Source organism: Aedes albopictus, chromosome 1 (assembly GCF_035046485.1).
Source record: "Aedes albopictus strain Foshan chromosome 1, AalbF5, whole genome shotgun sequence".
Taxonomy (NCBI): Eukaryota; Metazoa; Arthropoda; class Insecta; order Diptera; family Culicidae; genus Aedes; species Aedes albopictus.
In genome coordinates this window covers 64509174-64535733 of record NC_085136.1, presented here as the reverse complement: position 1 = coordinate 64535733, position 26560 = coordinate 64509174, and the positions used below count along the sequence as shown (strand labels likewise).

At 41.7% G+C, this 26560-nt stretch overlaps 1 protein-coding gene across 1 annotated transcript in view; it reads right to left on the bottom strand.

The window, feature by feature from the left end:
* Positions 1–23522: 23522 nt before the first annotated feature.
* Positions 23523–26560, bottom strand: part of LOC134288501 (uncharacterized protein K02A2.6-like) — a 35635-nt gene continuing 32597 nt past the window's right edge. The window contains exon 4 of the mRNA XM_062853547.1: positions 23523–23533. Coding sequence (XP_062709531.1) covers positions 23523–23533 — 11 coding nt within the window. The remainder of the gene's footprint in view (positions 23534–26560) is intronic.

Below are 26560 nucleotides of genomic sequence, written 5' to 3'. Positions count from 1 at the left end.
GGGCAGTCTCCGTTGGTGGCGTTGAGGTACACTTAAATCCTTTACACACGATTTCGACGTATTTTTGTTCGAGCTTAAATGTCTGTTCTCTGTGCTTCCAGTGAGCTATTCGCTCTTTGAAGGAAGCACGGCACTAGACAACGGACTAGCATGCAATCCTCAGAGGCACAGCCGAAAACTTTTCCTGACAGCTGCGGCGGGAATCGAACCCGCGCTCCTAGCACGATGCGACTAAATGCTTGGTGACACTAGCCGCACGACCACGAAGCCGCACAAGTAACTTCATTAGATACGCTTACAGTAATTCAATAAGGAATTTCATTAAAAAAACTGTATGAGAAATTCCTTAGGATTTTCCTTAAGCACATCTGAGAGAAGTTCCCGGAATGATCCCTGAAGCAATCCCGAAACGATCTTCTGGGGGATTCTCGGAATAAGTTCGATGGAGTTCCCGAAAACCCCCTAAAGTAATTTTCGAAAGAATCTCGGAAGTCGTTCCTGCAGGAATCCTGGAAAGAGTTCTCGGAGGAATTCCCACAGGAATTTCGGAAGAAGCTCTTGAACCAACTCCGGAAGTAATTCGTGAATGAATCCCTGAAGAAGTTTCTGGAGAAATCATGGAGGAAGATTTTAGAGGAATACTGGCAGAATTGTTTGAGGACTCCAGGGAGGATTTCCTAGATAAATCTCAGAAAGACATTCTGAATAAAGTTCAGAAGAAGTGCTGGAAGAATCCCAAAAGGGACCCCTGAAGAAATTTTGCAATACATTCATACATACATACACACATACAGACATCATCTCAATTGATTGATGAACTGAGTTGATTGGTATATGTGACTTGCCCTTCCGAACCTTTTATCGAAAATTGTTTTTTTTTTTGAGTGAACATATTGCCTTTCAGTATGGAACATATTGAACATATTAAACGTATTGTCTTTCATATTGGTGTACGAGAAACGAAAAAACTATAAACTTCTCATAAAATCCTCCTAAAATTTACCCGAAGAATCCTCCAGAAATGTCTTTATCATTCACATTTTTTCGTAGATGCTTTTTTCATACTTTCAGAAATTATTCCGAGGCTTCCTCCGGACATTGCTGCTAGAATTCCTTTCGAATGTTTCGACGGGGATTCCTTTAAGGATTACTCCGAAGACTTCCGGAATGTTTTTCAAGTATTTCTACAGGAATTCTTCCAAAAACACTTCATCGAGGATTGCTCTAAGAATTTTTCTAAAATTTCCTTCAGAAACTCTTACGAAGGTTTTTGTCATCGATTCCTTTATATTTTATTCTGGAAATCTCCCAAATGTTCCTCAAGTAACAGCTCCCAGCATTCGATTTTTTTTAAGAATTCGTTTAAAATGTTGTGAGAATTTCCCCTAGAAAATCATTCTCTGCCATCCTGAATAAATTCTTCGAATTCTTAAGTATTGTTACGAGAATTTTCCAAACGTTGCACCTTCAGAAATTTCTCTGAAGATTCCCCTAATAGTGTCTCCGAAGATTCCTACAGCATATTTGCATCACAAATTTCATCTAAAATTCTACGACGGACCACGTCAGCTTTTTTTTTCAGAAATATTTCAGATATTGCCACGACTTACCTTAACCTTACCGGTCAGACTAAGGCCTGAGTGTCCTCTGCTGTACGAAGGAGTCGTCTCCAGTCTACTCGGTCCATGGCTATGTGTCTCCAGTTCCGCACTCTGCGAAGAGTCCGCAAATCGTGCTCCACTTGATTGACCCATCTAGCTCGACGCGCACCACGTCTTCTTGTACCGGTCGGATGACTCTCGAGAACCATTTTAGTCGGGTTACTATCCGACATCCTGGTGACGTGACCCGCCCAACGTAGCCTCCCGACTGTCGTGGTTTGGACGATGGTTGATTCTCTCAGCCACTGATGCAGCTTGTGGTTCATTTGCCTACTCCAATTCCCGTCTTTTATCTGCACTTCACCGTAGATGGTACGCAACACCTTCCGCTCAAAAACTCCAAGGGCGCGTTGCTTCTATGCATTTTGCCACGAGAAGCCCTCTTAAATTTTCCTCTTGAATTCTACCTGTAATTTCTCCAATGGCTCTGCTATGAATTCCTGTCATGATTCCTACAGAAATTCCACCGAAGATTTTTTCTAGAATGGCATTCTAAGATTCCTCCTGGAATTCCTTAGAGGTTTGCTCAAAGATATTTTAGAGTTCCTTAGTTCCACCTCTAGAGATTCCTCAGTGAATTCTTAGAGAAATTTTTCCAATATGTCTTCTGCCAGTTTCAGTCAAAACTAATCCAGAAAAAAACCGTAGATTACTCTAGTTTTTTTTTGAAAATTTATCCTCTGAGAATTTCTTCCGAGGATAATTCCTAAAATTTTCTCCTGAAATCGTTCTAGAAATAATATTTTATTTTTAAACGGCTGTTCGAGTCCGTATGAAGTTGATCATCAATATTAACTTCTTTTCTCGATCAGCCTAGATAGCTGTGTAGTGTCGGTAGCGATTGTCTCAATTGGCTAAGAATAACACTACGGACCGCCTGTTCCGGTGGTAAGAATCCACCAACAGGTGACCCCTAATTCATGGTGTGATGCGGCTTTATGCTTACCGTGCCTAGGAATGAATGGCTAGGGGGGTCTAATAAAAACCTAACCGCTAACGGAGCCTGTGGAGTACCAGGGCGCCCTCCACAGTATGTAGCCCTTACTGCGCTAACCGGAGCAATGGTGCAGTGGACCTTGTGTTTCTCCGAGACAATCAGCTGCCCTTCTTTAGTCTCACTTGAGGCTAAATAAGGGCGGGATTATGAAGATGTTGTTAATTAGTTTAAATTTTCACCTATATGGTTTCGCATTATGCGATTTACACAGTGTATTCTGTGTACCCTCGCCTTTGGCGTTTTCCAATCGATACCGATTTGGTTTTATTGTTGCTGTTCTTTGTTGTGCTGTTGTTGCGAAGAGTTTAATCTTACCTAGTTTGGGTAGTGGCTACGGTTAGGATAGCTCAGATCAATCTTCAGCATAAAAGAACAGCAACGATCAATCTTTGCAGACTTATGCAAAATGGTACAGCCCAAGTGGCCTTGGTACAAGAACCTTACTTTCGTAAGGGAAATTTCTATCTAGGAAACCTTGTGAACCCGGTGTTTGCCACTTTCAGTAAACATGAAATGGCAAACTCGCGTGTCATGCCTCGAGCCTGTGTGCTTGTCAACAACGCAATAGTTGCTACACTCATTTCTGAACTAACCACCAGAGATGTATGTGCTATCACAATTGATGTATCTGTTGGAAACCTCAACAGGAAATACGTCTATTGTTCTGTGTATTTACCACATGATGAACCATCCCCTACGGATGCTTTCAAACAAGTCATCGCATACTGCACTTCAAAAGGCCTTCCGCTAATTGTTGGCAGTGATGCTAATGCTCACCACATCATCTGGGGCAGCTCAGACATTAACTTGAGAGGCTCCAGTTTGATGGAGTACTTAAGTAGTACAGATCTTGCATTACTTAACATAGGCAACCGCCCAACCTTCATGGTATCTGCTAGAGAGGAAGTGTTAGATATAACGCTTTGCTCTAGCAGAATTAGTCACGAGCTGACCAATTGGCATGTGTCAGATGAAGAATCTTTATCTGACCATCGCTATATCTTTTTTGAACATTTAAATGTTACTTCGCAAACATTGCGTTTCAGGAATCCTCGGTCAACAAACTGGGATCTTTATAATGATTTGGTTGCAGCCAAATTTCATGGATATTCACCATCCATTGACTCTCCAAGTGATTTAGATGATGCCGTTGATACTACAACGACCTTCATCATGGAAGCTTTTGAAGAAGCATGCCCTCTACGGTCTGTGATGATCACAAGAGGAACCCCTTGGTGGAACTCTGATCTGGCGAAACTCAGGAAACAATGTAGAAAGAGTTGGAACAGACGACGTTCGGCTGGTTCGGAGGCTTTCAGGTCGGCTCGCAAGGCCTACAGGAAAGCTCTCCGGTCTGCTGAACGATTCGGCTGGAAAAACCTTTGTACAAATGTTTCCAGCTTGAGTGAAGTCAGTCGGTTAAACAAAATCCTTGCGAAATCTAAGGATTTCCGGGTGAACGAACTTCGTTTGCCAAATGGCGATCTGACTTCCTCTGATGAGGAAGTTCTGGAATGCTTATTCAGCACACACTTCCCTGGATGTGTGGATATTACATCTTCGGATGATCCTGATGTCTTTTCTTGTAGTTATGATTCTTTAGCTTCGGCTCGGAGTATTGTAACTATAGAATCGATTGAGTGGGCTCTTAATAGCTTTGCTCCTTTCAAATCTCCTGGGGCAGATGGGATTTATCCTATTTTGCTTCAAAAGGGATTTGATTATTTCAAACATGTTTTGAAAAAACTACTTGTTTGCAGTTTTGCTACAGGGTATATTCCCAAATCCTGGAGGAATATTACTGTAAAGTTTATTCCGAAAGTGGGTCGTGCGTCGTATGAAGAAGCAAAGAGTTTCAGACCTATCAGTTTGACCTCTTTTCTTCTGAAATGCTTAGAACGCATTGTGGATCATCACATCCATGATGTTCATCTGGCCAACGTGCCTCTTCATGTGAACCAACATGCCTACCAATCTGGTAAGTCCACTGTGACTCTTTTACACAAGGTTGTTTACGATATCGAGAAAGCATTCGCTCAAAAGCAATCTTGTTTGGGTGTTTTCTTAGATATCGAGGGTGCCTTTGACAACGTGCCTTTCGATGCCATATTGGAAGCCGCACGGAGTCATGGTATATCTCCAATGATTTCCAATTGGATTCACCAAATGCTCAAAAACCGATATCTCTTCTCGACATTGCGTCTAGCAGGGATTAGGAAATTGAGTGTTTGTGGATGCCCCCAAGGGGGAGTCTTATCACCGCTTTTGTGGAATCTCGTAGCAGATACGCTATTGAGGCAACTCAATAATAGCGGTTTTCCTACTTATGGTTTTGCCGACGACTATCTAACATTGTTAGTTGGTATGTGCATCAGCACCCTTTTCGACCTGATGCAAAACGCCCTTCAGGTAGTTGAGGGTTGGTGTCGCCAATATGGCCTTTCGGTTAATCCGAGTAAAACATCTATTGTTCTTTTCACGGAAAGGCGAAACCGTAATGGCGTTCGACCTTTGCGTCTCTTTGATTCTGAAATCGATGTGACTGAACAGGTAAAGTACGTTGGAGTCATTCTTGATTCCAAGCTTTCCTGGACACCTCACATTGAGTTCAGAATCAAGAAAGCTTGTATGGCCTTCGGGCAATGCCGGCGTACTTTTGGTACAACTTGGGGTCTAAAACCCAAGTATATCAAATGGATTTACACAACTGTGGTTCGGCCAATATTGGCTTATGGATGTCTTGTGTGGTGGCAAAAGGGTGAAGTGAGAACGGTCCAATCAAAATTAGGCCATCTCCAAAGGATGTGCTTAATGGCGATGTCTGGAGCGTTCTCTTCAACTCCTACGGCAGCGCTAGAAGTTCTCTTTGACGTTGCCCCACTACACATTCATCTCAAACAAGAAGCCCTTTCTTGCACTTACCGGTTACGGGTACTCGGTCTACTAGAGGAAACTCCTGTGAACCGTAGTTCAACACACATCTCGTTGTTTCCACTTTTGGTGAATTGGGACAAAATTGTCCTTGCTCCAAGTGATCTTACAATTGCTTGTAATTTTCCATATAGGACATTTTCCACGAAATTCCCTGCCCGGGAAGAGTGGACATCTGGTTATCTGGAAAGAAGTATTTCAGACGGCATCGTATGTTACACTGATGGCTCCCTTCTCGAAGGTCGAGCAGGTGCTGGTGTTTATTCTCGTGAGCTAAGGCTGTATCAGTCTTATTCACTTGGTAGACACTGTACCGTTTTTCAGGCCGAAATCTTTGCTCTTATGTGCGGAGTGCAATCAGCACTTCAGCAGCACGTAATGGGCAAAGTAATATACTTCTGTTCAGATAGCCAGGCTGCTATTAAAGCACTTGCTTCGGCCAACTCCAGGTCGCAGATCGTTATCGCTTGTCGAACTCAAATCGAGGAGCTGAATTCAGCAAACGCTGTTCACCTTCTATGGGTACCTGGTCATTCTTCCATCGCTGGAAATGAATTGGCTGATGAGTTAGCTCGCTCTGGAGCATCACATGACTTCATTGGCCCTGAGCCAGCTATTCCGATATCGAAGTGTTGGATTAAGCTTCAGATTCACACCTGGGCTGTCACTCAACACAGACAATATTGGAATAGTTTGGAGTCATGTCGTCAAACCAAATTGTATAGTGCTGAGCCAACTCTACGGGTGGCGAAGTATCTAACTAATCTGTCTAAGCAGAATTGCAGCATTATGGTCAAAGCATTGACTGGCCACTGCCGACTCAGCTATCACATGGCGAATATTCAGCAAGCTGATTCATTTGCCTGTGATAGCTGTGAATCCGATTATGGAACTTCGTATCATTTGATATGCAACTGTCCAGTTTTCGCGCAACTGCGTTTCCGAGTATTCGGTAAACACTTATTAAGTGAAACTGACTTCAGAAACCTGAATCTTCAGGATATTCTGTTGTTCTTAACCCGCTGTGGTAAAGAGCTATAGGCTCTCTTTCGCTTTATGCGTTATTACAGTGCCCTTTTCAGGGCGCTGTTTGAACCCATTGTGGTACGCTTGTGCGTTAGTACCCTCTTCCAGGGTATTTTTCCTATTTCCCTACCTGTCCCTATCCCCATCCAAATCCTTTTTCCTTCCTTTTCCCTCAGGTAGATGATGAAATAGGCTGTTATTTTGGCGATGGCACAAATGTCCCAAATGGAGGATAACGTGCCTCTGGAGCCGGCCTTCTGATACCTGATACCTGATACCTGGAATTCCTTAGAGGTTTGCTCAAAGATATTTTAGAGTTCCTTAGTTCCACCTCTAGAGATTCCTCAGTGAATTCTTAGAGAAATTTTTCCAATATGTCTTCTGCCAGTTTCAGTCAAAACTAATCCAGAAAAAAACCGTAGATTACTCTAGTTTTTTTTTGAAAATTTATCCTCTGAGAATTTCTTCCGAGGATAATTCCTAAAATTTTCTCCTGAAATCGTTCTAGAAATAATATTTTATTTTTAAAGCAATATCTTTAAAAATGGGAGGAAAAAAAACTTTTGGAATTTGTAAATGAAAAATTGTTGGGAAATGTCCAAAGGATTTTCTTGAAGCACATATGAATATTTTTTGTAAGTATGTCGAATGAAGTTCGTGCTGGATCTAGTGCTGGATTTTAGAAAAAATCTGCAAGAAACATTGAAAAAGCATCACTGTTGAAATTTTAAAAAGCAAAAATTTTAAGGTGCAACTTTTCAAAAAAAAATCTTTTATTTCTGTATGTTGCTCCTCAGTGTAGCCCTTTAGTGCTATTTTTTTCATAAACTTAAGCAATACCAATGACAAAATAGACAGTATATTGACGGACTTTTGCACAAACAATATTGGAAATAATTGCGAACTTTTGTGAAAAAAAAACTAAAACTAATTTGAAAGAAAACATATTTTCATGCAAAGAAGTATGTTCGAGCTACTCTTTAAGTAAATTCAAGAAACAGACAAAAGGTTTCCTATCACATTCAATTACAAATGGTCAGAATCGTTTCCAAGAGTTTCAACTGCGTTGCAAGGACTCTCATGTGTTTCATGAGCATAACCGGGGGTCTGAGAGTTTCAGAGGAATTTCAGAGAATTTCCGAAACACAAGGGGCGGGTTCAGGAGCGGGTTCGGAAGCTTCTTAAAATTTCAGTGGCGTTATAGGGGGTCTGATGAAGTTCAGAGGGTTCTTGGGGACCCAAAGAGCACCTATAATTCCATGTAACGCCAATGAAACCCGCGAAAAATCTCTCCCTAAGAGTCTCACGAGATTTTTTGCGGTTTTCATTGGCGTTACATACACAGACCGAAAAGGTAGTGTAAATTTCTGTGGCATATAATGCACATAATTGGAGCGTGCTATTTCACAGAAGTTTACATGACATGTCATGTAAATCTCATAAAATCTCATGTAAACTTCCATTATATGTCATGTAATTCAGCATAACTCAGAGTTTTTACATGACATATAACACAAATTTACATCATATATCATGTAAACCATCATAACTGGAAGTTTACATGACCAAAATGAAGTTTACATGACGTGTAATCTTCATTATTTTTATCTGTGTGGGGTTAGAGGGGATCTCGTTTTGGAATGCATTTTAGGGAGGTTTCAGTGGGGTTTTTGGGGCGTTAAGGGGGCCTCACGGGCATATTTGGGTTTTTCGGAGAGTTGTAGATGCATTACTGATGATCCTAGAGTGTTTCAGGGAGTTTCAGAGTCTTTTCAGTTGGTTTCAGAGGCATTACTATAGTGGTTTATGTTTTTTGGGATTCTGCGAGCTTCAGGGGCGTTACAGGGGAGTTACAGGGGTTTCTGGAGGCATTTTAGGGAGTTTCAAAGCGTTTCAAAGTACTTTCAAAGAGTTTCAGAGGCGTTACAGGGAGTTTCAGGAGGGTTCAGGGAAGTTATCAGGGGTTTTCAGAGTTACTTCAGGGGCGCTGCAGGGAGTACCAATCAGCTAGCTTATTTCCAGCATAAACCATAGTAAACTAACTAGTTCGACTATTTCTACTTCTTTTGTATCATTTCGCCTACAAAAATCCAAATTCCGAAATCTTCAATGGACGCAAAACCTCTTATATGCGACAACGGATGGGCTTCATCAACTCAAAAAACTTGACTCATCCGAAACTGATATTCATATGAGTGAGTGGCAGCTGCAGGCCCTCCACGCTGATGAGTTTTGGCGCCCAACCAACAAAACCAACCTAATTTTCCACATTATTTCTGAACCGTATTCAGTTCACCCGACGAACCAGTATATCTGAAATTAACATCTCCTCTCATATTGTTATCATCATAATTCTCCCACTCCGAGTTGAGTTGAAGCTGTTTTACCGTAGTGGTGGCAGGCGACGCGCGAGAAGTGTGTGAGCTGGTGGACGGGGGATAGGAATCTGAAACTGAAACTAAAACTTACTTGCGTATTGTCATTCCCATTCATTAGAAGGGTGGGAAATCTCCGTCGGAATCAACCATAATGGATATCGTATTGTCTCCTTTGCAGCTTATTTTATGTCATGTGATATTTAATATGCGAAAAGTTTTTGTCAAACACAGAAGATCTTCTTCGGTCCCGAAGTGTGGTTGGAAGTTCTCCTTCGGATCCATTCCGCCAACTTTGATGAGGGATGTGGTGGAGCAAACGTCATTCATTACCAGTCGACGTCATATTTAATAAATTCATCCAAGGCTTACTAGAAAGGAATGGCGTATTTTGGCTAAAGTAGCGACGGTTGTAGATGACACTCGTTCGCCTGCTGAGACTGATAGTGATGCATGGGCAACCCGTTGTTGCTGTCCGCACCTTCCTTCCCCTCACCCTTTGACGGCTTAACCAACTTCAATGAACAAACACAACACATAGTATCATTTCGCATGGAAACAGAGTAACAGTACCCTCTGTTTGATGGTGGCTCCCGCGCGATAATAAATATGCGAATAAATCGGTGTCGCTTATGGTTTTAATTGCACATTATTTTCCGCTGCCGACCGTTGTTGACTGGCTGGAAAAGCGCAATGGCCTCATCCGCCTGGAGTGGCAGCAGTTCTCAAATGACACTGTTTTTGATGACATGCATTTTAAGAGCGCTTCGACAAACTTAGCATTAAGCGCTTATCTGACTCATCAAGATACATAAATTCTTCAAAAACTTCAAACGTATGTCCATCCGTTGTTATTCGATCCTCGAGAAAACCTGCCCGGTATTGGCCGACAGAAAAATCCTTTCCATTTTCTTGTAAGAATCTGGTAAATTGATTGATGCAATGGCTCGGTTCCAAAATCTTGTTCTTCCAAGCAGTACTTCCACCGCTTGACCATCATCAACTGTGATAATCCTATTCCACGCTACACCTTCATGCCTTCATTATTACAGTTTAACAAATCTTCGAAGGGACTCTCCGCAAAACCTCTGCATATTGTTCCCATCCATGTTTTCCGGCGCTTCAGCAATCACACGCTCTTCTTCGTGAATTTGTTTTACTCTTGGTCTAACCACTCTTGATCCAGGTTGGGGTCTGGGATTCGACTTCTGGCAAGAATAAGGACTGTTCATTTTATAAAGAGGACAACTTTGCAAGGCTATAAAAAGAAAACGCGTAGTTCAAATTTGAGCAGCCTTGGTTAGTTGTTCAGTACATTATATTGGCAGATAATAACCATAATTAAATTGGGTTAAAATTATTAAACTTCATGGAAATGCGGAAAAGTGTTAGGAGAGGTCAATTTTTCGATTCCCAAAAACTAAAGATAAAAACAAAATTACTGTGAAACATCGGTGTATCGTTTTAAATTTCATAAAAGTGTTTGCCATACTGCAGCAGTATGAGTGATACATATTCTGGCAAAATATAAACCTAATCGGAATATTAGTTGTTGAGATATTAAAGTTACAAGTTGGACTCGATTTTCAGAACAAAATTTATTTGTTAAACAAAAATGTATGAAAATATAAAATTTTGAATGTTTTCAATGGATCTAGTCGAAAGTACTAATAATGCAATTTCAAATGCAGAAAACCGCTTCTTGATAGCATTGTTGGCTCGGTTACTGTGCTTCATGGAAGTTACCGGAGGTAAAACAGCTTCATTCTTTGAAGGTTCTTCTAAATAACGATGTAACCTTTTGCAAATACAACTTAACAATGATGGCGAAAATAAAACTTAGCATGTAGTTATGTTCAAATAAGGTATATAATCACATAGGGTCAAGCCTTGCTGAAGATAAACAATAATAAGCTTCTCTAGAATCGAAAACTTGCATTTATGGAGCAAAAAGTATGCAATTTTTCACTATGGCCATCATGAAGGATTAAATTTATGATGAAGAACGTACTTTAAAGCATATTTTTCTTCAGTATCATTAAGAATGCGATTCTCTTCTGTACTGGACAAATTTTTAACTGAATCCATAGTGTTATTGCATCACTGGACTTAAATAAGTATTTTTTATCATTGCCATTGATAACAAGGCAACTCACTATATCAAGTTGTGTAATGCTTGGTGCATTATTACTGACCAACTATTACGCTCTACCTTTAGGAGAATGGTATTAGATCCCAACACATTGAAAAGTTCATGAAAATTTTAAAGTTAAGTATGTAGAAAGTGGTGTAGAATTTTGAGAAATTAGGATTTATTGAGCTTTAACAAACACCGCTTCAGTTCCATAACTAAGGACAATTTGTATAATGTTATATTTTTCCTACACTGTAGAATACCTATGGAAATTTATGCAAAAAAACTGATAATGATTTTATTGAAAAATAAAATAGATATCACACAAATAAGGTGTCCTCTTTATAAAATGAACAGTCCTTATAAGAGGTTCCTAGAACCAATATGAAATAAAAGGTATTCGGGTTTATAACGATTCTCAAAACCTCTACCAGACTAACTGTCCATTAAAATGTTACTTGGAAACACTCCCAAATACACTCCTGCATCAGTCTGAGACCCTCCGATACGCCTCTGACATGTCCTGAAACCCCCGCGAGACCTTTAGCACAGTGGGCTTTGGGAACGTTCAAAAGGATCTCAGTGTCCGAGTTTTTCACAGGGTCAATGCACGGGTATTCAGCAAGACCATGCTGCTGAATACCCGTGCATTGACCCTGTGAAAAACTCGGACACTGAGATCCTTTTGAACGTTCCCAAAGCCCTGAAGCAACTTTCAAGTATTCCTACAGGTTTTTTTTTCTGAAAATCCTTCTTCTCCCGTAGTTCCTTTAGAGATATTTTCTGCATATCCCATCACGAATTCCTACGATTTCTTCCTGGATTTTCTCCCAGGATTGCTTCAAGGGTTTGGTCCGGGCTTCCTCTAGGATTTCTTCCCAGCAGGCATCATATGTTTCACCCACGTGATCAAATTCCACGGATTTATCCACCTCCGCGATAATGAATTTTCACTACATGGGATGAAAAGTAAAGTCTCTCACTTCAGCACTCATGATAATCTCCGTACTCACTTTTCTGTGCCGAATCACAATTGTCACAGCATAAGCTTATCCGGACAAACAACAAAGCACCACCATCACTGCCTCGGAGTCGGTCTCCACCGATACATGAGAACAATAATGTGATGTATAGTGGTACCGTGTTTACATAAAATGTGCTTGTTTCCATGGCCGTCTTGATAACACAGTGCCGCTCAGACGTCTTCCGACTTTCCGTCATTGATTTCTACCTGGATTCCTTTACGGATTTTTTCTGGGACTCTTTCCGACATTGTTTCAGTTATTCCTCCCGAGAACCATTTAGGAATTCTTCATGGTTATTTTCCTGAATTCCTACAAAGATTTCCTAAGAGATTTCTTCACTGATTTCTCAACTGGTTCCTTTTGCGATTTCTCCTGAAATTGTTTCCTAGATTCATTAATTGATACTTCTCGGCGTTTCCTTAGAGGTTTTTTTTTTCAAAATTCCTTCGGTGATTACTCCAGAATTCATTTGTCAAAGGTTCTTCCATGGATTCTATCTGGAATCCCGTTATCAATTCCTTACGGAATCCTTACACTGATTCCTCCCAGGATTCCTTCAGGGATTTCATTCGGGCTTGCTTTAGATGTTCCTTCTATGATTTATTTAAGAATCCATCCCAGGATTCCTTTATGGATTTTCCCTGATTCCCTTTAGACATTCCTACCGAGATTCATTCAGGGCTTCTTTCAAGGGTTATGCGCTCCAGGGATTCCTTGAAGAACTTTTTCCGGAATTGTGGAAACTACGTGGATTCCTCCCTTCCGTGATAACTTCAGGAGTTATTTTCCCGGTTTTCCATCAGCAGTTTATCCCAATATTTCGGGATTTCTCCCCAGGTTATTTTTACTATTTCATCTGAGCTTATTTCAGGAAGGTCTCCAGAGACTTCTTTCAACATTTCTTCCGGAAATTCTTCTGAAAATCCTCCCAAGGTTTCTTCAAGAATCTTTTCCAGTATTCACTAGAAATTCCTCCCGGGATTCCTACATTTGTGTGGTACTCCTCCAGGGGTACCTCAGGGGTCTCTCTAAGATTTTTCTCTGAGATCTCTCCGCAATTCTTCCAGAGATTCCTTAAGGATATTCTAAAGGACATTTTTCTGCATTCTCCAGGGATGACTCCCAGATTTTTGAGGTATTTTTTCAGGGTTTCCCCAGGGTTTTTTTATTTCAAGGAATCCTTCTAGAATTCCTTCAGGAGTTTCTGCCAGGACTCCTTCATTGAGTCCTAACGGGATTCTTTCATTCACACTTAATTTAGAATGCCGAATCTCGATTTACAAATGCCGAGATTTGCACAGCCGAGTAGTCAGCTAAATGTGTTGATGAGAAATCAGCTTATAAATGCAGAGAATCAGTATAGCATGCCTTGTTGCTAAGCAACCTACCATCTTGTTAGCTGAGTCTCGGTTAAAATTCAGAAACCGAGATTTGCACAGCCGAGCTCGTGAAATAAATCTGAGTGTGTTCATTCTTCTGAAAATACCTTGAGAAATTCCTCCCAAGATTCTCGAGCATTCTTTAAACGATTTTCCCGGGATTAACCCATTTATTCAGCTTTCTCTCAGGTATTCCTCCCGATAATCATTAAGGGATTTCTTCAGAGATTTCTCCCTTGATTTTTTCATTAATTCTTTCCAGAAATCTTTCCGAGATTTTGCTCGGGACTTTTTTATGTGAAGATATGGCAATCCATACCTCGAATTTTCAGCAGTACAAATCTGAAGAACCGAATAACAATTTGCGTTGACCAGCAGCGTGTAAACATTCGGTCAACTTTTCAGAGCAAACCATTATTTTGTTCTTCAGATTCCTGGTCTTGAAACCTTGAGAAGTGGTTTCGTTACACTTCTACTCTTCTAATGCTTTTTCCAGGAATCGTTTTGGGATTCTTTCCTCTCGGGAATCATTTCCAGGTTTCTGCTGGGATTCCTTACGGTATTTTTTGAATCCAGGATTATCTCAGAGACTACTCTTGAGATTTTTTAGGGATTATCTAATGAGATTCCTCCTGAGACCATTCAAAAAATTCTCCTGAAACTCCTCTGTAGAACTGGCTCGGGATTCCTACAGGAGTTCCTTTAATCTATATGGATAAGAATGTAACGATATTCCGGATCCGGTGATCCAATCTGCCACAAATCCGGCATGGCTTCTGCTCCCTCCTATTCTCCTCCACGTCATGCAAATGCACGTAACCATCGTACGTTCTGCTTGTCGACCCTCTCTTCGATCTCGATTCTCCGTAACGAGGAGTTCCTTTGCTAGCGTTCTTCACGATCTTTGACCAGAAGTTGGAGAACGTCCACAGCGTCACCACTTTTCTCTTTCTGCGAGATACCTTACCCATTCCAGCTGGGTGTCAGCCAGCAGCTTCTCCATAAGCTTCTGGATCACCATGAGGTTGACCAGGTGCGTCGTGAACTACCCCTCCGAAACAAATGAAATTCGCCAGCTAATCCGCTTTCGGTGGCGCTGTGTGGCAAACCTTCGCTAACAGTATGTTGATCATTCGCCTGCCGTAAAGCATGCGCAGGGTCTTCACAATCTTTGGGACGGATTTCGGCAAAAGAAGTCTGCTCCTTACCGCCTCCAGAACCTCTCCTTTCAGGCACTCCCGTAGAAGCCATGCCAAAATTTCCACGCCCGAAAAGCCGCACGACTTTGTTGACGTCTTGTAGCTGCTGATGAGCATCGGCCATTCCTCCATTCCTGCCAGAAAACGTTGGCAACTTTCTGGACAGAAATTGCCGAGCGGAAACTTACATCTTCGCCGGCTCTCGCTGCCGATTCTTCCGCCCATTCTTGCCTTTTCCGCTGTTCCAACGCCAACGCTTCTCTTCCTTTCTCTCTTCTTCGGAACTTTCTTCGTTGCCTTGAGAACCCATGGTCGTCCGAGTCGATCCAAAAAACTCTCCGGCAGACTCGATGGGCATCCAACCGGCTTCAGTGTTAGTTTGCGAGAAACTTGCGGAGTCGAGGGTCTGTGGTACACTCCTTTTGGATCTTCGAAGTCTGCTACCGTTGCATCCACTTTTCCAGACTTTTCAATCCTCGACTTTTTCTTCTTGAGTCCTTCTCTAGGCTTTGTCTGCTCCGATTCCGTCATCATCTTTGTTCCACTTTTCGAGCTTCTCACTTTACTGCCTACGACAGCTTCCTCTAGCTCATTTCCACCATTGACTGCTTCCGTATTCCGCTTCAGCTCCTGCTTCAACTGCTTCAGCTTCTTTTCCATCTCCGTCCGCATTTGCTCGAGTTTCCTCTGATGGGCCTGCTCTTCGGAGATCTTCTTCTCCATCTGCGCCTGTTCGAATTCGAGTTCCATCTCCCGCTTCTCTTTCTCCAAGTGCTGGCGCATCTCGAAAAAGCTCCTGCTTCGTTTCCAGACGTTTCCGGAGCAAAATCTTCGGTATTTCCCGCGTCTGCTTCGCCTTCTCCGTTTCAAGCTCTTTCAGCCTCTCTTGCACTGCAGCAGGAGCAACACCTTCACTGTAATTTCCGATGTACCGTGGGTACACAGTTGTGGATCACACACGGTTACGGATCAATTCGTTGTTTACGGTCAAATGTCGCCTCACTGCACAGCATGACATAACATAGCATAGTCTCCATAGCATAAACACTATACTATGCCACGCCATGTCATGCTAAGCTGTAACATGCGACCGTAAACATCGAATTGATCCGTAACCGTGAATCCAAACTTCTGATAACACCAAGAAACGTCCTTGACATCAGCTGTGATGGCAACACAGCCAAAGCTATACTACCACTGGCAGTGATCAAAAAAGACCACTTGCAACTCCTCGTCATCAGGTCGGTGGCAAGCCGCGCAATTAAAACCTGTCTTATGGGTAGTACCACGGCATAAAAATCACAAGGCAGGCTAGTAACCTACAGTATCGGACAATAAAAATGCACCAGAGCCGTTTTCCCATATAAACTAGTCAACTTTGGATTGCCATATCTCAGTTATTTCTTAACCGATTGTTTTTATATTTCTGTGACGAACTAGAAAACATCTCAATTTTTGAAAACTATTGAAAAAGTTCGGTGATAATTATTGATACAAAAGTTACAGATAGGTTGAATTTTGACAATACAAATGCACCAATGATAAAAAATGGTACCGTAAACCGGGGTCTAATTGATCTCCGGGTCGAAATTGATCAGGCGTTTTTCAGTATGATGAACCATACTTTGAAGAGCTTCTTTTCAAGTATCGTGCTGTTGGGATCTGATACTAAACGGTATTCGTGAGGAAAATATTTAAAGTGGGCTTCTTCTAACAGAAAACCGCCTGATCAATTTCGACCCGGAGATCAATTTGACCCCGGTTTACGGTATAGCAAAAAATGGTTACGTCATATCATTATGGTGTCTTCGGCAAATATGTTTCTTGTGTGATGACGAAAAAAACTGCTGAAGAGACTAACATGATTTGACTTCAGCATTTTTTGCTATAAAATTTTTGGTCTTGGTGCATTTTTATTGTCAAAATTCAACCTATCTGTAACTTTTGTATCAATAGTTGTCACTGAACTTTTTCAATCGTTTTTAAAAATGGAGATGTTTTCTAGTTCGTCACAGTAAAATGAAAACAATCGGTTAAGAAATAACTGAGATATAGCAATCCAAAGTTGACTAGTTTGTATGGGAAAATGGCTTTGGTGCATTTTTATTGTCCGATACTGTATGTAAACATACATTTTGGATGTAAACATGTGACGTCATTCTAATCGTTCTTCACATGATCAAATTGATGTGGAGTACTAGATCGCCTCTGAACGATTTGAATTACGTCATCAAAAAACTGTCAGTTTTCCGGAAGATATCAACTTCTAAATGTTGTACACCGTGGGTAGTACGCTGATCGCAAGAAATTTCTTGGCCTATCTCGATGCGTGGAAAATTCAGGCAAGGAATCGCTCAAGAAATAATAAAGCGTCGCTTTATTCCGGTGTAGTGGACCTCGCGTCATGGTAGTGAGAACCCCTGGGTAGATCGAGGCGAACAGAGGAGAAGGATTAGTGTGGAGTGAGAATCAGGATAGATCGGCAGTTTGAGTGAAGTAGCTCGGAGAAATTTTGTTGAATTATATAAAGAAATAAAAGGAATAAAATAAAAGTTGAATTGGTGAAGTAAAAAAAGAAATTAAGGAAGGTGGAAATAAGTGAAATCATCACAGTTGGAGGCTCCGGCGAGATGATTCGTTGGGAGACGGATCGACTTTGAAATCAAACATTGAGGCTTTGATAGAAAGTGTTGGAAAATATAATGATTGCATAACGGATTTTAAGTGCAAGAAAACAAAAACGGTTTGAAAACGCGATAAACAGAAAAAACTGTGCCTTAAAACCTTAAAATTACGAGAAGTGGCTACATGTGCGATCATAGACATAACCTGGGCAGAAATGAGATTGTGAGACGTGAGAAGTATTCAAGTGAGATGTTATGAGGGATGAGCAGTGACTGCGATTGTCAGTGTGACACAGAACTGTAAAAGACAAACAGGAAGAGCAAAACAAAACAAAAAGTGAAATTTTTATAAATAAATCAGAGCAGACAATTTTGGACAATTGGGGAGCAAAATTTGTAAATACAAGGCTTACGTGAAAGCCAGGAAAGGTTAGTAGCGTTCCTATATCCATAAAAATCGTCGTTGGATCTACCTTGGTCTGTGGTTTACAGGGGACCCGTGGATCATTGGAATGTTTCCAAATCTTCAACATCAGCGGCATCCCGCCTTGGGCATACAACAACATGCAAGGGAATTTGCCGATGAACGAACGTAATTCTACACTACGGGAATCGGTAATACCACCTCCGTTCCTGCCTCAGGATGTGGAACCAGGATTTTTGAGGCCACCAATGCCAGCTCGAGCGGATTACCGTAACCTATTGGCTGGAAGCACTACGCAAGCGGACGGTGATCAGGCCAGCAATGCGTATCAAGCCAGCGCAGTTCAGGAGATACCGCTGGAAATATCGCAAGCATCGCAAGGGAGTCAAACGCAACCAAACGAAAATAGTGATGGAGTAAATCAACAAGGACGAAACACTGGCGGGGATGGAGAAAGAGCGAATGTCGGAGAAAGCGGAGGTGTACACAATGAAAACACCCCAGTACAGACGGATCCTGCAGTATTGCAATCGATTCAACAACTAGCAACGGCAGTACAGTCACTGGGTCGGCGGCTGTCGGACATCCAAAACGTTCAGCTCAGCAGATTCCTGGCAGGGGGACTCCCGGCAACCATGGCGCCAGGAATGATGGCAGAAAACCTGGGACCTGCGAGAATACCTATGGGATGTAACACTTCGGCTTGGCCGGGAAACACCGGTATTCCGACGGGGTCAGGATTGCCGGGCTGGAACAGTGTAGGCTACGGATCAGTTGGGTCTTCGGTACCAGCAATCAGCCGAAATATGGCGGTAAATAGTCTGCTAAAACCAAAATTCAACGGAAATTTCGATGAGTGTCATCCAGTTGAATTTCTGCAAGAACTCCACATCTACTGTGATAATCTCGGATTACAAGCTGCGGAACGACTACAAATGGCGTTGTCGTGCTTGGAAGGTGAAGCAAGAACCTGGTCACGGGGATTCGGATACCTGTTGGCAGACTACGGAAAATTTCAACAATACTTCAGAGAGCAGTACTGGGGACAACGCGCCCAACGACTTGTTCGGGATGAACTCATGCATGGAGCATATGATTTTCGATCTGGTCTGAAGATGACGGAATACTTCCTAACGTTGGTGACAAAAGCAAGGTATCTGGATCAGGCACCTCCGGAACGGGATTTAGTGATACAGCTAAGTAAACACTTCCCTCGCAATGTATCTTATCTGCTGCATACTTGTGAGGATTGTATTGCAAGTGCCCATTCGCTTTTGCAAACTGAAGATCAGTACAGTGGAGGCAGGAGTGTGATGCAGAATCGACCTTTACAGAACACTTGGCGGAACCGATCAGATGAACAGTCGAACTCACCGCGATACAACAGTGCAGCATCTAACAGCAATAACGGAAGACAGAATACCCGGGAAGTGCGAACCGCCATAGTAGACTTCGGAGAAGAAGAGGTAGTTCGAGATGAAGGGGCAAACTTTCGTACAGCGGCGAGCGTTTTTGTAGGATCAGATGAGTTACTAGCGGATGACGAACGAGATGGAGAGATGAAAGAAATCCCTTACCGACCATCGCCGAAGGTAGAAGTCCAGATTGGAAACGTGACTGTTTTGGGCCTTATCGATACGGGTAGTGAAATCAACTGTATCTCGCAGCATCTTTTCGACCAACTCATCGCGGCAGGGGTAGAGGTGGAAGAATTCCCCGTTACGAAAACATCGGTTCGGGGAGCAGTTGGAAAGAAAAGTAGCAAAATCTCAGCGCAGATCTATGTCACCGTGCAAATACAAACGCTGTCGTTCGACCTGGTACTAGTCATAGTAAAGGATCTATATTGTGACCTTATTTTGGGAGAAATGTTCTTACACGAAACGGGAGCCCATATTCGCCATCAGACTAAGGATATTCTGTTACGTTCGGAAAACGAGGAGATCTTAGTGAAATTTTCCGGACAGAAGCAAGGGATGGAGAGTGAAGCACAGGTTGGAGAGTTGAAAGCGGTCCACGAGCAGGACCAAAATCGCATGCAGTATGACTACTTGACCGAAGCAGAAAAGGAAAGCCTGATGGCATTGCTCGCTGAATTCCAAGATGTATTCTCGGATATACCTGGGCGTACATCTCTATACGAACATGGGATTTTTTTAACTGATGATGCTCCATGAAGCAGTACCCTATTCCATACTACTACATGGATAAAGTGGCGGCACAGATTCGACAGATGGAGGACTGGGGCATTATATCCCGAGCCCCTACACAGTATGTGAATCCCCTGGTGGGCACCCCGAAAAAGAATGGAGAAGTACGAACCTGTCTTGATGCGCGCCGCCTCAATAGGGTGTTGGTTAAGGATAACGAGAAGCCCCCGGAAGTTCAACGGATTCTGCAAAAGTTCGAAGGGGCTCGTTATTTTTCGACAATCGATCTTACCGCTTCATATTGGCAAATTCCCATTAAACCAGATCATCGCCAGTATACTGGTTTCATGTTCGATTCCCGTACTTATGTTTACAACGTCCTACCCTTCGGACTTTGTACATCAGCGGCTAGTTTCAGCCGTGCCATGGATGTAGTACTTGGACCAGAAGTTCTAGAGTTCATTGAAAAATACTTGGACGATATCTTGATAAGTTCAGCCACCTTTCTAGAACATTTGCAGCATTTGAGAAAGGTTCTGACTAGGTTGAGAGAAGCAAAAATGACCATCAGCGCAACCAAATCAATATTTGCAAAGTCCGAAGTCACTTTCCTTGGCCATATTGTAGGGCAGGATGGAGTAACCGTCGACCCTAACAAAGTATCAGCAATAACGAACTTCCCTCGACCGAAGGACGAACGGGACCTGAAAAGTTTTTTGGGCTTGGTCAGTTATGTTTCTCGCTTTGTACCCAGTTTCGCTTCAACCGCTAAGCCACTTTATGATCTTATAAAAAAAGATGTCAGCTGGAAATGGGAAGAAGGACAAACTGCTGCATTCGAAACATTGAAGAAACTTTTCCTGGAACACACAATGCTGAAGTATCCGCTCTCCGTTCAATTTGCAAACGGACAGTTCCTATTCCGGCGTCGGAGCGGTTCTGTTTCAACATGATGAAAGCAATCAAATTCGGGTAGTCAGTTACGCTAGCCGGATTCTAAGACCTGCGGAGATCAACTACACGGCTACGGAAATTGAAGCTTTGGCCATAGTGTGGGCGGTCACCAAATGGCGTCAATATTTGTTGGGAAATCGGTTCGTGATCATCACAGAACATCGAGCCCTGATCTTCTTGAAAAAGTGTCGTCTGTTAAATGCCAGGCTCACTAGATGGATTTTGTTTTTGCAACAGTTTGATTTTGAAATCGTGCATTGCAAAGGTAATGATAACACTTGGGCCGACGTGCTTTCTCGCCACCCAGAAGGTCAATTGGAGTTCGGGGACAGAAGCACACTCCTTACGTTAGCGAAGCTCACATCGGAAGAACAGCAACTCAGATCCGTATTGAAGCAGTTGGGCAATGCGCAGGAGGCGGACATTTTGTTGCAGCAGTTCAGGGATATGGAGGAAGGAGACCTACGCGATGGACGGATGTGTACCTACCGCCGAGAAAAAAGACTACTATTCGTCAAGCACGTGAACGGTTGGAGGCTTTTAATACCCGCAGCAGCTACAGAAGCGGTACTGAAATATTTCCACGATCACCTGGGACATTTCGGAGCGAACAAAACTTACAGTCGAATGAAACGTTCCGTATTCTGGAAGGGAATGAGGAAGCAAACCAAGGATTATGTCCGTCATTGCGTTGTCTGTCAGTTGGCTAAGCCAGCTAATATGACTCTTTCGGGGACGACAAGAAGCATTCTGCCCAATGCAGTCAATGAAATGTTATCTATCGACCTATTCGGACCACTTCCACCCGGAGTACCGTCGTGCGGGGCTACTTTTGAAATGCGGGGCTACTTTGGACACTTTAGAATATGGATTTTTTGAATTCGAAATATGGTTCAAATCTGTTTGATGTCTTTGGAACTATTATGAAGCAATAGTTTTCCCTCCATTTGGTTGAAATTATTTTTCAAACAGACCGTTTATTGCTCGTCAGGACGCGAAAAGACATCGAATAAATCAATAAAATATACATATCGTATCAGAACATTTGGTCTGTAAGCATTGTTTCTACAGTTCATAAATTTTAAAGGGTTGATCAATTCATTCAAAATATATCAACGTAGCATATACAATCTAAAATTTGTATCATTATACATTATAAATGACCATTTCACCCAAATAAAGGATTGATGGTCCCTTTTTTCAGGCTATTTATATAGCAATATCACGCTGTTCATAATACCAAAGGTAGCACAGAACCATCTTCAAACGCATAAATATATTGAAATCATGTCTGATATAGTATACTACTGTATTGGTACAAAGTAGTGTTCCTAATAAACCTGGAATTTGAAATGCAATTTTGTTATAGATACAAATGTCCAAAGTAGCCCCCATCCGGTTCTATATGAGATGTGTCCGATTGGTGTATGAACAACTTTTTTGTTTATTGATGGATTTAGTTCAAATTTTGCATACATCCTACATACATACTCACAATTATTTTGTGTAAAAATTGTAGAAATCCATTCACTACTCTGGGAGTTATAATGTCATAAAGTTGAAAAACCATGAAAAAGTGTAAAAAGTAACCCCGCACGACGGTAGCTGGAGTTCGTCATGTACTAGTGATTATCGACGTATTTTCGAAGTTTGTCACTTTATATGCTATTAAAACACCAACTGCGAAAGTTTTGTACCGTCGAATGGAAACCCATTTCAATACGTACGGAATACCATCGGCTGTATTATGTGACCAAGGTAGCCAATTTACGTCCAGTCACTGGCTACAATCAATGGAGAAGTTGGGCATACGCCTCATACACACATCGATAAGACATCCGCAGGCTAATCCAGTAGAAAGGACCATGCGAGAGCTCTCCCGACTTTGCCGAACTTATTGCCAGCATAATCATAAAGCTTGGTCAACAATGCTGCCGAAATTTGCAGAATGGATCAACGGGGCGGTTCATGAGTCCACCGGACTCGCACCAATCGAGATTCAACTAGGACGGAGACCACGAGATGCAGTGCAGGATTTTCTACGCCAACCTTCGGACGGACCCGTAGAGGTTGATTGGGGGCAAGTTCATACACACTTGACGCTGGCGGCCGAGAAACGTAATAAGGATGCCAGGCGACAAAGAGTTTTTTTTAATCCAGGAGACTATGTGTTGGTGAAAGCGAACCCATCATCCTCAGCAATCGATGCAGTAACCCGAAAGTTTTTTTTCGTCTACGAGGGACCGTTTGTGGTCACTAAAGTTCTACGTCCGGATGTGTTTATGCTGAAGAACCCGAAGAATGCAAAGGAACGAGGATTTTTCCATATCAGCTTACTCAAGCCATTCCGTGGTCAAATGGGAGAACAGGATGAGCAAACCAAATCGGATCGCGATCGTCACTGTGTTTGCTGAGGGGGGCCGTTGTAGTGGACCTCGCGTCGTGGTAGTGAGAACCCCTGGGTAGATCGAGGCTAACAGAGGAGAAGGATTAGTGTGGAGTGAGAATCAGGATAGATCGGCGGTTTGAGTGCAGTAGCTCGGAGAAATTTTGTTGAATTATATAAAGAAATAAAAGTTGAATTGGTAAAGTAAAAAAAGAAATTAAGGAAGGTGGAAATAAGTGAAATCATCACACCGGATCCTAGTACGGAGCTGAAACGAAACGTCAAATCAAATGGGGCTTGCTGTGTTAAATTTCTTGACCATTCCGGTCACGGTAAAATAATGCACAGAACGAGAATTACTTGAGCGATTCCGTTTGAAGTGCATTCCTCGCATTATAAGGACTTTGCACTTTGGGTTTGGTAAAATTTTCAAGACTGTTCCTTTTTGAATTCTCACAGCAGTCAATTGAGTTTTTTAAGAGTTTCCAGATTGTTTCATAATCGGAATCTCCGGCCTCAAATTAGTCGATATCCAGAATTTCATAATTTTCAGTGCCCGGAAACTATTTTTAAAATGCATTTAAAATGTGTATGGGGATTTTTTTTTGTTCGGGGCGAACTGTCAATCTATCGAATGAACTGTCATTCTATCCACGGAAATCAAAATTGTTTTGTTTATTTAACCATCAAAACGAAAGAATTGTAATGCAATAAAATCACGTTATACTCAGACAAATTAGCTCTTTCGATTAGTTTATTGAAAATAGCAATGTTTTATTCACTAAAGAACCCAATTTATACATTTGCAACAACTTTAAACTGTTTATTATTCGAATATGGACATAAACACATTTACATTTTAATAATCATTCTTTTTAGCATTTTCTATTATTAACTTACATTTTATAGTTTCTTTTGCGATTATCCTTCTTCCTCAACAGGTATGGCGGTTCACGGTTGGGTGCTTTTACCGTATCCTAATCTGCCTAAATTGAACACTCTTAGTTTCACATATTTATTCATTCCAAGTTGCCCTTACCTCAAATAGCGCTTATTTCAACGCAATTACACCTAATTAGCACACAAACTGGTTTTTCAACCAGTAACAATCACTTTTATAAATTGTTCTGCCTACCACAAACTACACTTTTGTTTAGTCAGAGCCTAGATTGTCCATTTTTCTAATCATTCTTCATCCTGTTTTTGTGCACGATTTCGCCCCCAACCAGGCATGCCAGATGTGAAGACATGACTTCAAATAGAAGACATTTATTTTTGTGAAGACATATGGAAGACATTTCAAATTTTGTGAAGGCTTTTGGAAGCTGAAAAATAATGTTTATTTATGTTGTTAATCAAAACCATTAATTAAAATCTTGGAACAATTTCAGACGAAATGCGTTTCAGTTTTTGAAGATAAATTTCAAACTTTTAAATCCTTAAACTTACAAATTCCTAATTTTTCAGTCTTTATATTGGCAGAAATTTTGAAGCAGTTTTTAGTTAAAATACGAATCAAATTAGATGCCCACCACTTCATAGAAATTTTAGGAAAATGTTGAACTATTGAATTAATTTTTCATTAGCAATAGTTTATAGAAAATAAAATTTTCAAATTTTGGGAACTGGGAATTCAACTGGGTATTCTCTATTTTTTTCAAAAATCTCCAAAAACAGAGGTTGCTTCTTGAATATTACCAAGGTTTTTTTTGGAAATTCTGCCCAGAACTTTGTTTGAATTTTAAACAGAGCTTCATCCTGAATTTTCCGCAGATTTATCCGAAGATTTGTCCAAGCCTATTGAGATTTCTCCAGTAGTCACTCGAGAATCTCTCTGGAAATTCCATCGGACTTTCTTCAGGATTCTATCAGAAATACCTTCCGGGTGCTCCTCGGATACATCACCTGGAGTACCTCAGGAATTCTTTCAGTTAAATCCTCCAGGAGATTGCTGATTTTTTTTTTCAGGAGAGCCTCGGAAATTCCTACAGGAGTTCAACGGGAGTTCATCCTGGAGTTCATCCTGCAGTTCTTCGGGAATAAGGTGTTCCTCGAGAATTCCTTTAGGAATTCCTCGGGATTTCCTCCAGGAGTTGTTCGGGAACTCTTCCATGAGTTCCTCGAGAAATCCTGTCTCGGAAATTCCTCCAGGACTTCCTCGGGAATTCATCCTGGAGTTCCAAGGGAATTTCTTCGGGAGTTGCTTGGGAATTACTTTAGGTGTTCCCCGAGAATTATTTTAGAAGTTCCTCGGTAATTACTGTAGCAGTTCCTCCGAAATTCTTCCAGGAGTTCCTCGGGAATTCCTCCGGAAGTTTCTAGGGAATACCTTTAAGAATTCCTCGAGAATTTCTTCAAGGAGTTCCTTGTTAATTCCTCTGGAGCTCCTTAAGAATTCTTCTACAAGTTCCTCGGGAATTCCTTTAAGGGTTCCTCAGTTAATCCTCCAAGAATTCCTCAGAAATTTTCCCAGACGTTTCTTAGGAATTTTATCAGGTGTTTCTTGGGAATTCAACTAACAATTACTCGGGAATTCCTTCAGGAGTTCCTCGGGAATTCATTCTGGAGTTCCAAGGGAATTTCTCCGGGAGTTCCTCGGGAATTTCTCGTTCAATTGCTCGGAAATTCTTCAAGAGATTCTCGGGTATGCATCTAGGGGAATACCTCTAGAAGTTTTGGAAATTCTTCCAAGAATTTAATAATAATTCTCAAGGGAGTTTTTTTTTTAATTTCTCTAGAAGCTCCTTGGAAATTCCTCCAGAAGTTCATCGAGAATCCCTCTAGCATTTTTTTCGGGAATTCTTCCAGAAGATGGGAAATGTTTCAGGAGTTAATCAAAAATTCATCTGGATCCTGGAGTAGATTTTCTGGAAACCAAGAGGAATTCCCTAGAAACTGCCGGAAAAGAACCTCGAGAAACTATGAAGAACTGCACGTGGAATCCTTGGAGGGAGTCCCGAGAAGCATGTAACTCCTCAGAATATTCCCGAGGAATCCCAAGAGGCCCAAGGAACTCCAGTTTCCGGAGAAACTTTTTAAGGAATTCCTGAAGGCATTCTCGATGAACTTCTAGAAAAATTCCCGAGGAACTGCTGCAAGAATTCTCGAAGAACTCCCGGAAGCAATTTACCGTGGATCTCCTGTAGAAATTCCGGAGGATCTCTTGAAGAAATTCCTGCGGATCCTTGTATGAATTCTAAAGGAACTCCTGGAGAAATTGTTGAGGATTCTTGTCAATTTCCTCCACGGATCTCCTGAGGGAATTTCCGACAAACTCCTGGAGGATTTTTCGATG